At 41.4% G+C, this 14091-nt stretch overlaps 1 protein-coding gene across 2 annotated transcripts in view; it reads right to left on the bottom strand.

The window, feature by feature from the left end:
• Nucleotides 1-14091, bottom strand: part of sik3 (SIK family kinase 3) — a 39746-nt gene that overhangs the window by 24705 nt on the left and 950 nt on the right. For both annotated transcript variants that reach the window (XM_069676527.1, XM_069676528.1), the window contains exon 2: nt 85-201. In XM_069676527.1, the coding sequence (XP_069532628.1) occupies nt 85-201 (117 nt within the window). The remainder of the gene's footprint in view (nt 1-84; nt 202-14091) is intronic.

Raw genomic sequence — 14091 nt, 5'->3', positions numbered from 1 at the left:
AAAAATGTGTGCTATGAGTGCATGGGGCACAGATGTATCAAGCGAGCATAGTGTGTCGTCAGCGCTGTGGGTGCGAGCCTGTACCTGGAAGAGGCGGATGATGTGGGGGTGCTTCAGCAACTTCATGATTTGCACCTCTCTGAAGATCTTTTTCAGGTTCTCATCGTCCAGCTGAGTCTTATCCACTATCTTTATAGCCACCTGGAGACAGAGAGAAGAAAGGGACGGAGGGAGGGATAAGGATGAATGATGAGACAGGGGGGGAGAGTGGAGTGATGGAGGGAGAGATCAAGGAGGGAGGGGGGGAGGAAAAGTATTAAATACAGACTCTGCATTCACATTGACGTTATTTAGCTGATAAATTACAGGCAACAATTCTGTGTGCGGGGACCCCAGCGCCCTTGCAGTGTTGCTATGATGACACAAACATTATAACAGAGAACAGGCCCAAGACAACAACCAGCAAAGGAGCTAAATGGAGCTTGTAGTTATTGATTTTTTTTTAAACCACAAATGTTCACAAACAAAATGAACTGACTGTGTTAACTAAACCAGCTTGTGTGTCAACTGCTCCGACGATGACAACCACTCAACCACAAAACGGTGTTTACCTTTATTTACAACCTGCTCTGCTGCCATCCGCTGCGAATGACTCTTTGACTGACAGCTCTGTGGGGTGCTGGGGTTTAACACTGAAGGCAAGCACACACTTTAACTTCTTCTGACTGTTTGGACATCTGATGTTTTCATATTACAGATGATTAAAAAAGGGATTGAAATGACTGCTCTTTTCCCTCGTTTAGCGATGGAGAATGGGTTTAACTTGGCTGTCTGACTTCTGCTAACATTACCCACAGCAGATGAAGCTGCGGCTGCTGCTTGACTGACGCCGTCTATGGATTAAATTGGAACATAACTTAGAAGTGCTAATAAACAAAGCAAGCTAACAACAGTGACTGAATAACTACATGCTTATTTCCAAGAACCATGCATTATGACCGCATTTTTAGTTTGGCTAATACCATCTGCAGCACTGCCATCGGAGCCACAGGGACTCAGAGGCTGCACTGAGGAAACAGTGACGCTAGCAACGCCGTTAGCATTAGCTGATTTGCTAAAGCAGTCAAACAGGATGTTGAACTTTAGACACAACCTTTTACATAAATTGCACAAAGATGCACCAGAGTTAAATTTGGTAAAGTGAGCACAATCTATCGAACGCTTCGTTCTGTCCTCCATATAGACCTACTACACTTTCTCCAGCATGAGGCCACAACAATGCAAAGTCATTGCCTGACGCCGGCAGCTTCGTCATCAGAGGGATGGATGCTACATTACAATGAAAAAACTGAATGAAAACAACATTAATTCCGACAGAATAGTAACGTTAAATACCGATAGGAGCACCGTTTGTCCATCAGCTTATCGGTAACCAATCATGTAGCGGTACCAAAAAATATCGGTTCTTGATACCCATCCCTAGTGAACCCTTTATCAATTCGTACCAACCATCAACACCCATCCTTATGTGTGAGACAGATAGACTAATGTACGATGTTGTGGAACAGACACTACATATACACAAATAATTGTCAGTGGCAGAGTTAAAATAAAAACAACATACTACAAGACGATTCTGGCCCTTCTTAAGATGCTCAAAAGTCAAACAGTATGTTGTCAAACACAGAGCTTCCTCTAGATTCCAGTGTGTCAGGGAAACTGACCCAAGCCGTGACCTTCTACTGTGAGCACGACTCTTGCGTAACCGCTGAGCTCTCAACAATGGCGCCGGCAGTGTGGACAGTGATGGTGTGTGACAGGAGCTTTGCTCTGCCACTTAGGAATGGGCAGACCACTTTAATGACTTAATCAAGCGAAGCTAATGGGGCTGCCCCGAAACACTGCGTCTTCCAAAAATAGATGAGCGAGTTAAGACTGGGTGTGAAAAAATTAAGAGCATGCGTTAACACACACACAAACAGCACTTCATCCGTTGAATTCTGCTGAGTGCCATCCTGAGCTCTCCTTTTCCTGGTAACAGACATGAGGAAGATGAGACCATCTGAAGCCTGACAAGGCCGACTTCCTGTTCCAGACAGGAAGGGGAAATGAGGGAGAGCGAAGGACAGGCTCCCGAGAGAACACGGAACCACATCTTACAGTGGCACTAATCCAGATCAGAGAGGGCCTGTGTGACGCTTCCCTTCAAGGGCATCGGACAATTATGGAAAAAGGTATCCGTAGACTTTATGTTTCCCCTAAATGTACTCATTTAAAAGACTCAGGTCAGTTTGCCAAAGTTGGTGTTCTGATTATTCAGGCCATTTTTGAAGACATACTTATGTAGAAGATAGATTTCCTTAGAGAATAGAAATGATTCATTTAAATTAAGAAGCTTGTAGATCACCCAACGTATTTACGCTTACATTTTTTTAATGGCCTAACAGCACTACAAAAAATAAATCAAATTAATTACTTTGCAATTACCGTAAAATCCAGAATATTAGTCTCTCTGGAATATAAGATGTAGTGCGTTTTTTGGGGGTTAAAAGGTTTTCTACAGCTATTTATTAATAAAAACATGTATACAAGATATTTCTATACTATTTCAACTTATTTTTATTTGAAAGACATTCAAAACACACAAATTACAGCCTACCACCTGTTTCCCCATGTCGAGTTTGCAATCCTGCTAGCTAACTGTGTAGTAGTTGAGCTCTGCCTAAACCCTGTTTTAAAGATGGTTATTTCTTACTTCCACACTTTAATTGTACTCTCTTCTTCACCTTATAAAGTGTTAATTCACAAACTACTTAAATCTGATCACTTTGGTCTAGGGATGCACGATATTGGATTTTTTGCCGATATCTGATATGCCGATATTTTACAACTCATTAACCGATTACCGATACAGATACCGATATTTTTTCCCCGCACGCCTAATTGCAGAGATCATCAACTCTCTTCTGTATTGGAATTAGCGTGCAGTATAATGGTGATACTCTTATCACATTTGTTACAACAGTCGGGGTGACGGGTCTTGAGATGGTTAATCAAGTGTTGAAAGACTTTGCCTTGGCTCCTCCTCGCAGCACCAAAGCTGAGCAGTCATTGCAAATAGCAGTTTTGCTATCTATTTCGGACACTTTGAAAAACTTCCACACCACGGACATTTTGGCTTCTAACTCTCTCATGCTGCAGGTAGACACACGTGACGTCATCACGCTGCGCTGCGCAGGTCTTCTTCGCGCGGGGACATTGTGCCGAGGTCGGGCATTTAATCAAGTATGAAGCAGATCATTATTTTATCGGTTAATTATATCGGCAGATATCAGCGTGTTGGCCAATATCCGATAGTTCATTTTTAAGCCAATATCGGCCGATAACGTGCCGATAATATCGTGCATCCCTACTTTGGTCTCCTTCAGTCCCCCAACACACCTGCACCTCCATACAAAGCTGCCTCCCCCTCCCCCTTCTTTATGTCTTTTTCTCTCTGCTATGTTTTATTCAGTCACAAAAGTTGTAGAACAGCGGAGGATTGATGTGCTGGTTTAACTCAGCGGTCCTATATACTGAGGCTACAGTCCTCGACGCAGCGGACCCGGGTTCAACTCCCACCCTAAGGCCCTTTGCCGCATGTCAGCCCTACTCTCTCTTCCCCTGCTTCTGACACAATCCACTTTCCTCTCTCTGAATAAAAGGCATAACAGTGAGAGGTTTATTTTAAAGGGAAAAAAGCGCCGAACAATCAATTAATTTACAGTAGGGACATACCAGAGGACGTTTCTCTGTCTGTGTGTGTGTGTGTGTGTGTGTAGACCCTGCTCGCGACAGATTGGCTATGGGAGTGCGGTGAGAGTGAGGGCAGATTGTCCACTTATTTATTCATTGATCTCGGACTGATAAAACAACAAGAAAATTAAAAGCCCGGTAGCGTTGAGTCATGCGTTTCCGTCATGTTTTAAAGATGCCGTCTACGTTCATTTTTTGACGCGTTCATTTTCTGTAATTATGCAGCCATTATTCTTTGTAATGGTAAAACTGCACTGCTGCTAAAATCTATGTATTATGACACTGAACATTAGCATATTATATAATTATTATATTTTTAAATCGGGCCATGTATGTGTGTATGTATGGCTCCGTTTTTAAAAGTGTCTATGAGGTATTTTAAGCTCTAGCAATCTATTCTTAGCATTGGCAGTTTTCCCGTTTTGTTGATGTAATCGCTCCCCGCTGCATCTTCTGCAGAGTAACAACAGGACACCTTAACAAAAACACACACGCTCACACTAAAATGTATGCCGACATCTACATAAACACAATGCTCATTTAATGGACCCTGGGTCCTGAAATAGGGGTAACTGGGCTACAGATACAGCCGTACAGGGCGTGTATTGTGTCAGTAGTCAGTAGGATGATTGTTAACAAGGCTTACAATAAATTAAGGACATTGCCTGAGATTTGCATCCGTTGTAGGAGCTGGCAACCTTGTCATTCTAACAAGCAAAGACCTGGCTTGATGAGTGGGAATTCTGGTTGGTAAGCTGTACTCCAACGGTTGGGTTTCCAGCTTTAGCTCCAGCCAAGGTACAGTAAATGTTTTGTGACTGAGAGTGTGTACCTTAGCAGCCTCAGGGTGTTGAGTCTACTTTGCACTAGCTACCATGACTCTGGAATTTTCCATCCAAAGATCTGGGTTCACACACACACACACACACACACACACACACACACACACCCACACTCCTGAGAGGCCGGCTGCGTGAGATAAAGTGTCACATAGCCCCTCCGATCACAAGACAGTGACCTCAACACAGCACCATGCTGGAGCAGCTGCTGTCCAGTGGAGGAGCGTTTACTGTACGTTACACTACACAGACACACCTACTAAAGCTGCAAAGCGTGGCAACATAATAAGCTGCAAGTTAAATGCTCATCTTAAACTCACTCAGGTGTCAAGGAGTAGGAAATCAAAGGTTAAAGAATGATTCACTTTGTTTCCCTTAAGTCTTGCTTATTTACTGGCGTCGCCATCACAGACCGCAAATGAGGAGTCAAGAGGTCATTTTTGTCCCACGAAGGAGTTTCAAAAAAGTACCAGGTTCTGATTGGCTAGAAGTGTGATAATAGTATGCTTCTGAGAACCTCATTTATTTCTCCAATGATAAAAGGGCTTTTCAGTTGCCCTGTTCAATAAACATTTCTCTTTGTGTGTCCTTCAACAAAGCAGGAAATCCAGGGAGAAGAGAGTTGGGGGTGACATGCAGCAGACGGCCGAGGACAGGAGTCGAACCTGCGGCCGCTGTGACGTGGACAGTAGTCCCTGTACATGGAGCACCTGCTCTACCCACTGAACTACACCAGCGCCCAGTCAGTCAACAATTTAAAACCTCTACCTCTTAGCATGGCTTCACACTGCCCACGTGAGCAGTGCGTGACGGCCGCGGAACGTTAACGTTTTCTTTTCAACTGCATGAAAACAGGTTAGAGGCTGCAGGCTGCTAGCGTGAGTCACGCGTGTCGGATGAAAATGAAATGTGATGAGTCCTATTAACCTCATATCAGCAATATTAACATCTCTCTTCCTGTAGAATACGTCACAGAAGAGTAAAGTATGTCAACACTTCCGGTATGCTTTTCAAAGTAAAAGCCAAGTACAGCATTTCTATGGATGGACTCCCACCCGTTTGTACACGAGGCTTTTATTTTGATGTGTTTCCAGGGCAGTTGTTTGGGAGATAAAGTCACTCACAAGGCTCCTAATTGTCTTTGAAATAAAAACATAGTCGTAAGTCTCATGTAGGACATAAGTACATTATGTTAGTAAAAAATAAACAACATCAAATTACAGACGTTATTTCTTCTGGTGCGATCTCTCTCTCTCGCTCTTCATCTAGCGCTCTCTTTGTCTCTCTCTCTCTCTGCTTATACAGTTGTTTTCACTGTGTGTCAAAACTTAGATACAGTCTCCTTACTGAATAAATACAGACATGATATGCCGGATCGCCTCCATCTGCAAAACCAGCCGGGAAAAAAGTTGCGCCTAAAGTGTCAAACACATCAAACTTGATGCAGCATTTGCGGGATCACCAGCGCTACACCCCAACATATTAACTGAGTGATATAACGTTACGTAGGATATTACGATGAAACACTGAGTTGGTAGAGAATTAAATATACAATCTTACAATATATGCAGTAGCGGTGAAATTGTGCTTTCAGCATAAACAGACAGCAGTAAAGCGGCATGTAGTCTATGGAAGACAAAATAGTCCTCTAAAGGGTGTCAGTCAGTGACAATTTAACATTGCTTCCTACAGTCAGTGTGGAGTAAACACTAGGTTAAGGCACATGTAGTAGAGCATTTTTGTGCAGACAGGTAATGTCGGCCCTTTCCGCTGGCTACCACCTAAAGTATATTTCAGACCTGTGGGAAACACAGAATATATTTTAAAAAATCTTACAATTTGCATCAGCGAAAGTTTAAACATGATCGCCTGCTTTATTCCAAGTGGACAACAACTATGAACCTACCATATAAGAGACAACAAGACAAGAGATTACTTGAAGCTTATTAGGAGCTTATATACGAGCTACTGACACGGCAACATCTAAATAGCGGCCACATGTCCTTCTGTGTCAACAAAAACACGGACACAAGAAAGCTGGCTAATTTATCAACCCCTCAAAGAATCAACTGGTTTCAGGAGAATCATCATGTGATTATATTAACAATAACAGTGTGGTGCTTGCAGGGGAATAATATGGTCATCACAGGGGGAAGTCATCACAGTCCCGTTTGATATATTTTCGATCACTATACTCTCTGATGACATAATACCATAAGTGTTAAATTATAATGCTCTATACAGACAAAAAAGCTGCATGTGTTACGCAAAATTAAAGGACTCAAAATGTTGAACATAGCCAAAAAGCTGTAAGGTCTAAAATGACACAGTTAGATTCTGTATATACTGATCATATTGCCTTCCAGCACTCTTAAGGATATTCACTTTGAAAACATGAAACCATGACTAAACAATAATGAGGCTAATCCCAACAAGAGAATTGGGTCTGTGGTGTAATGTCTAGAGTGGGAAGCCCGGGCATGTGCACACACAGGCATGCGCGCACACAAACAGAGTGGTGTCGTGATATTATGCATGAGGTTAACCTTCATCAACAGGGTGACATAGATTATAACACCTGAAGGAGTTGTTATGGCAAGGATTAACCCATATGAGCATGTGAGAGAGTTTAACTCCAACTAGAGCACACAAACACAAACAAAAGGTGGAAAACATGGCACCATGGCATCTGTAAACCGGGGCTTTACAAACAGTTAACAGAAGATGCTTGTTATGAGGCTTGAGAGCGTGTTTGTATGAAGTCGCACGGACATCACACAGCGCCGTACACACTCGATACTGTCACGGCAGGTCAACACCATGACTGTTTTATGCGCATGCACACACACAGAGATGAAAGCGTACAGGCAGGGTGAGTCAGCACGTCTTTCAGAGATGTTCTGCTTGTGTGTTGTGCACCAGCATGATGTGTGGAAATGACTCAGATGAGTGTGTCAGGCTGAAAGTACAAGACTGGGGACATGCTACAGTGTGGAAAGCTGGACATCACACATTCATCTGCCGCTTGCAGTTTTTTTTTGTTGCAAAGAAGAGCCCACACTTTGTGATGAGCACATTTTGAGGGACATGCAGACCAAAACCAAAAACCAGTGTTTGGCAACTTATTCTGATCAGTGGCAACATAATAGGTGTGCCACCACATAATCTGAATTATTTCCTGATTATCAAGAGAGCAAACTGACAAATTCATTATGAAATTGTAGAGCACAGATTTACATTTTTGCAATGTTTCGCAATGACAGTTACGGGCAGAATCAGAAATCGGATTTATTACCGCACCATCACCATATCCTGCACAGTCCACATTCCAATTTTGTTAGTGAATGTCAATTGGTGCTTGGTATGAAGGAACCAGCAGTTCCAGTTTGGCACGTGTTTACAATAGGACAACAAATCTTTAAAGGGACAAAAGTGAGGACAGATAATCATCAATTTTTGCCCTACACTTTCTCCATTACTTCATTTGAAATACATCCTCATGGTTTATAGCAAGTCATCAGTTTACAGTCCTCCACCATTGCATTGTATCATCACTGCCTATCCATTGCTATCAGGCCACATGTTCACAGTAGAAGGGCAACAATAAGTCGATTAACAGGTTGGGTTTATTTAAAAGCAACTATTCTAATAATTAATTTATTGCCATTTTTAAAGCATCTTCTTTCATAGTAAATAAAATAAATTATCTTTGGACAGCACAACATCAGAGAAGGTCTAACAAAACGAGTCATTTCAAGATACTCGCTTTTCACTTCTTTTTAGGGATGCATGATATTGGATTTTTTTGCCGATATCCGAAATGCCGATATTTTCAACTCTTTTTGCCGATTTCGATACCGATATATTAGGCACATGTTTTTTTCCACCTAATGCAGAGAGCATCAAGTCTCCCCTGTAGTGGAATTGAAATCATGTTCATGTGATAGTATCCCTATAGAGATTTTGTCATACCGGTCTTAAACACTGAATCAATACTTTTATCTTAACATGAATTAGTATGTATGTTGAGCACAATTTAAAATCAGTAATAATGCCGTATGCGCATATGAGTGACCACATCTGATTTATCTGCGGAGTACGACAGTGCTGAAGGAATGGGCTGTCTGACACCAATGTGAAGCAGTGACAAAAAACAAAACAAAACATAGGCCTACACTTTAATTGAAATGTTTGGATTTAGGACTACAGGTACTTGTGGCCCTGTACATAGCTTCTGTGTAGGACCTGGCCGGCTTCTGCTAACGGGGGCAGTGCTGACTGTTATGAATAGTAAGTGAACTACGTACAGTAGATAAGTGCCTAATACAACCCCAATTAAAAACGAACTATCCCTTTAAGAATAGTATTTAGATCTACAGTATATTGCCCACTTTTACAGCATAATGTTATGAACATTTGGTCGGCATGTATTCAAAGCAGCAGCATTTACCAAAACCCATATAAAGCTATGTAAAACGTAAAAAAAATAATGTGCAGGCATTGAATTCAGAATGATTGAATATTAACAAATTAACAAGAATGTTTTATCATTTTGACATTAAAATCTTCTTACTACTTCATTTCCCAGCATTTTTCAATCAGGTTGCATCACACGTGTGTTTTTTTTTAGCTGGTAGGCATTTGCCATCCTCACAAAGGAATCAATTCAACAGCAACAGAAGCCAAAGACCAAGCTTGCCTGAAACACCGACGTGGGAAACCCAAGACTCCCTGACAAATCCAGCTCTATCATGTGTGAAGCTTTAGTAAACAACACATAATAACACAAAGTATATGTCTTCATGACAGATGATGAGATCACCAATGTAAAGTTAGTTCCATTCAGAAATGGTAGTTGGAGGCTGTAACCACCACTATCTCTATGGAAACCAGTAGGACTTCAATGGAGCGACCTTTCTCCAACTAGGAGCCTTGGCAACACACAGTCGCCGCTGACAACAAGCAGCGCTGCGGATGATGATGATGGCAGAGTTGTGATTTTTAACTGCTACCGTGCGTGCTGCCATGTAGTGTTGCACTCAAACTGATGGTGATACACTGCTAACATTCATACCGAACACAATCATATTGAGAAAGCCTACCTTGTGTCATGTAACAGACACACACAACCGCATAGTCTGGATTGTGTTCCTGTCCTTTCGAAGACGACTGGGGCACACAGCTAACAACGCAAGAGACAACGACTAGAGGGCGGGAAGATAAGTCAAGCAGAAACACAGCCTTTGTCATATTATTCACCCAAATGATGTCACATTTGAGAGTGCGTACGTGTGTGAGAAACACAGAGGGGTTGCTGTATGTTAGAGAGCTATGCGAGAATTTATGTGTGCGACTGAGGGAGTGAGTAAAAATGTTACACAGTACATTAGGCCTGTTACCTAACGCTTGCCATCCTGCCTGCCCTCTTCCTCCTGCTCATCCTTCTCCTTTCCTAAAAAATAACACTCAACAGGAAAGGGGGGAAGACAGGAAAAAGAGGCAAAAGGAGGGAAGTGGGGGGTTGTGCTTCCACACATCAGGACACGCCGCGCAGTGCCATCTTTTACCAATCTCGCTCACCTCGCTGTGGGCACAACAAAGTGTGACTTCACTTGAACTTTAAATCAGGTCGTACAAGGGCACCGACCATACCTCCTCTGTCAAGGTATTACACTCAGGCATGCACACGCAAACATCCAATGGCAGTCCTGCATATTATCTATGCTGAGGAAGCTTACCAAACATGACAAACACTGGAAGGAAAATTACAACAGTAGAACAAATTTCTATAAACAAAGATTACAGAGGGGTAGATTAAATTTTGGTTCATTTAATAAAATATATATTTTTTATAATTTCAACAAACTTATTAATGAGTGGTTAAAGATTGTCTGTTGTTGCTCTGCAGTTTCTTTTGCAAACAAATCTGTAAAACTCAGACATGTCCTTGTGTCTTCATCATCAACGACTTTTAGCACAGAGCGTCTACCTGGAGGCAAGCCAGTGCCGACAATGTTTGATTACACTTGACCAGTGGCCATGGACAATTTCTAAACATTTAAGAGCGACAGTATTCTGAGTTTAATCAAGTAGTGCGCTTGTATATTCAGTATATTCATTGGCTTATAAATTAAGTGATATTATAAAGTAAATATTCATCTCTTAAGAAAAGGTGGACAGGATGTGAAATAGCATCTCCTAGTTAGTATAGTGCAAACAAAGCAACTACAGGCCTGGTAAATAGCCAATCAAAATGTGGTATGGGTAGAGCAGCTCTATAATTTCTGTCAACATGTCTTGAACAATTTGCCTATCTTTGAATGATACCAAAGAAGCACCATGCGTAAACACTGAACATTTCTTTCCTAGCCTGTTTATAAGCCCTACATTCTATTTTCAACATATTATTTTAAAGAAAATTGGTGCATGTATTCAGACATTTTAAACAATAGTAGGGCTGCAAAAAAAACTGCAACAATTTCAGTAATTTTTTTTTTAGATTTTTTTCTGATTTCGGGGGCTTTCACATTGGGGACCCGGGCCCAGATCAGAGTACACTTGACCCCAAAGTCTGGTTCGTTTGATTAGTTGGTTCATGTGTGCTCGGGTGTGAAAAGCTACAATACCAAACCACGGAAGTGGACCGCTTTTAATAACGTCCCGTCCGAAATCCGTCTCGCAGCACCGTCGAGCTCATCCTCTGAACTGCAGAGGAATGGCTGATACCGTAGGAATGTAGGCGAGAGGCGATTTGCACGCTGTTCTACACTGGAACAACAACATAAACATTGTTGCATAGTTGATGATACTCCTCTTCTTCTCCTTGTTTTTGAGGTGCATTACTACCACCTTCTGCTTCGGAGTCCTACCGCAAGTGTACTCGGGTACGGACCGAGTTTACTAATGTGAAAGCTGACCGGTGGGAGAGAGGAGATGGGGGGCAACAGTACTCAAGTACAGTACGAAGCAATCGTAATGTGAAAATGTCCTTATTGGGCACAAATGCAAAACAATTGCTTGTTACAGCTTCTCAAACATTAGGATTTACTGTTGGTCTCATTATAGCGTTATATATTTAGTATATATATTTTTTGGAGTGTTGGTAAGTTGAAAAAGCAATTTAAAATGTTGCTTTGGGCTATTGCTATGTTTATTTTCTCACATTTTAAATAATAAATAATGTATGTATTCCTATAAGTCGATCTGGACTACTGCCTAACCTTGAAGAAAATCAGAAACTGTGCAGCAATAAGAACCAGAGCTACGCCTTAAATGAGTAGTTCATGATGTCAGCTTGAGCGTGTGAAAGTACCCAAAACTCCTCATTTGACTTCCACTTCACTAGCGGGCACGAGACGAGATGAACTTTCACTTTTACAACTTCCAGGCGAAGCACACCAGCCCTCTACGAGCTAAGGTTTGTGTTGTGGTAAATCTCTTATTAACAAACCCCTGTTATCACAATGATTTGCAAAATACATAGCAAGTTTGTATTGGAGATATAAGCTCTTAACAAATTGCCTGTTGAGCTCTTAAAGTTTAACAAAACAACAGAGCAAATGAAGCAAAGACATGGCCCATCCCTTTCTGCACGTCTGTGCTACCTAGTATAAACCAGGTCCTCTTCTGAGTGACTGCACTGCAGGATATCATCCAGCTCCATCGAACAACAAGAGTTGTTTGGCTATTTTTTGACTAGTCAGCATTTTTCATTGGATTGTTAGAAAACATGTGCAGTAAAACATGGCTGCAAAGCCCATTTCATCTGATGACTGATCATCATATCCATATTCATGATATCCACAGGCATGTTAAAGCATACTATTTTTTTTTATGATATTCATGAGCTACTGGGGGGGGGCTGAAAAACATGAGCTAGTGGATAAAAATCAAGAGGTCACTGGTCTGTGGCCACTATCAACAGACAACAAAACAAGGCCTCTATTTCCTCGTCAGTCTGTGTTCCACTGTCATGTTGTCCTCTGCATGTCTCTCACACTCAGACAGCAAGACAGCAACCACACACACGTGCAGGCACAAAAGGCTCACACATACAAAGAATAGAGAGATTTATAACCACAACGACAATCTGTCACTTGCTACTGTCTTTGTATTTCTCTTATAAGAGGTTGCACACACTGCTCCCATACTTAATAGTCTGTAAATTACATCAGTCATTCAATACAGTTAAAAGTCCTTCAAGAAATGTCTTCTGCAGTGTAGAAAAACACTACATGGCACTCACTGACCCAAGTTTATTTTGGCTGTGTGGATTTAATCGGAAGGTTCTCTGGACCATGTGGCACAAAGCACCAAATGACTCGTGTCTGCTTGATTGTGTGTATGTCAACACTGGCATAGAGGTATAGCTGCATGCTCAGCTGCCTTGACACACCTTTCTTTGTGTCATTAAAAACACAACAAAGCATTAGGTTTAGGCTTCAGCTTATTGTGTCTTACACCAAGCATCCATCATAAGGGATGTGCATACTTATCAGAATAGTCACATCAACAAAGAAAAGATTTTCACATCCCATCATCGCAAGTATGACTATGAGTAGAAGCTCATCAGGATATCAGAGTCTCTTACTAATCCATTTGTTGCTAAATGCACATTCTGATTAGTTATTGGTTTAGGCCCTTTTGAGCTTATTCTACCATGCCATCTAAAAAAGAAATAGCCAACATATACAGCCTGACAATTAACTGCACACGGGCTAGTAAATTCTGGAAATATGTAGGCACCTGATCAATAAGTCAGCACAAAATAAAAATGTAACCTTTACTTTCACTTATAATCTCCCCCCACCTTATTACTATTATTTATTAAGTCAGGAATATCAAAACTTAGTTTGTTTTTAGTTCAGAGAACAAGGACCAGAGAAGGAAATTTCATTTTAAGCATCATGTACAGACTGCTTTAAAGCAAATGTGTACTTTGGTGGTTGTCATCAAACTGTGGAATTCTTTATTTGAATTGAAACTTGAATTTCAGGCTGCTCCCTGACCCTTTCACTTTTAATGCCCCAGACTTCCCATACCTACCATAAAGGCCCAAACCACCTTTTTGCTACAAACACGAACCAACCCCTTTACAAAGCCTGGGTGCAATGTTGAGCGTCAGTGTGAAGAACAGGACTGGCTTGTGGTAAACCAAAGCGAAACTCATTTAGATTGGTGTGTTTCAAAAATATCATTATTTGATTATATCTGCAAATGAATGTTTCCAATTATCTAATATACAGCTAACTGGCACCCACTCTATGGAAAAACAGCTACATACACTCAAAGTGTGTGGTGGAAGAGACCACTCATTTTGTTATGTCAATGTTTTCATGTTTAGGAGGCTTCACGGAAATGTCATTTAGATACTGACTGAAATTTCTAAATACCACAACAGACTGGAGCTGAAAAAGTTTCACCACAACAAAATGGCTGTATTTCACTTCAAACTTTC

This window comes from Semicossyphus pulcher, unplaced genomic scaffold, assembly GCF_022749685.1.
Source record: "Semicossyphus pulcher isolate SPU_LCO1_2020_fin unplaced genomic scaffold, fSemPul1.0.p SCAF_26, whole genome shotgun sequence".
NCBI lineage: Eukaryota > Metazoa > Chordata > Actinopteri > Labriformes > Labridae > Semicossyphus > Semicossyphus pulcher.
This window is presented reverse-complemented; position numbering and strand designations above follow the sequence as displayed.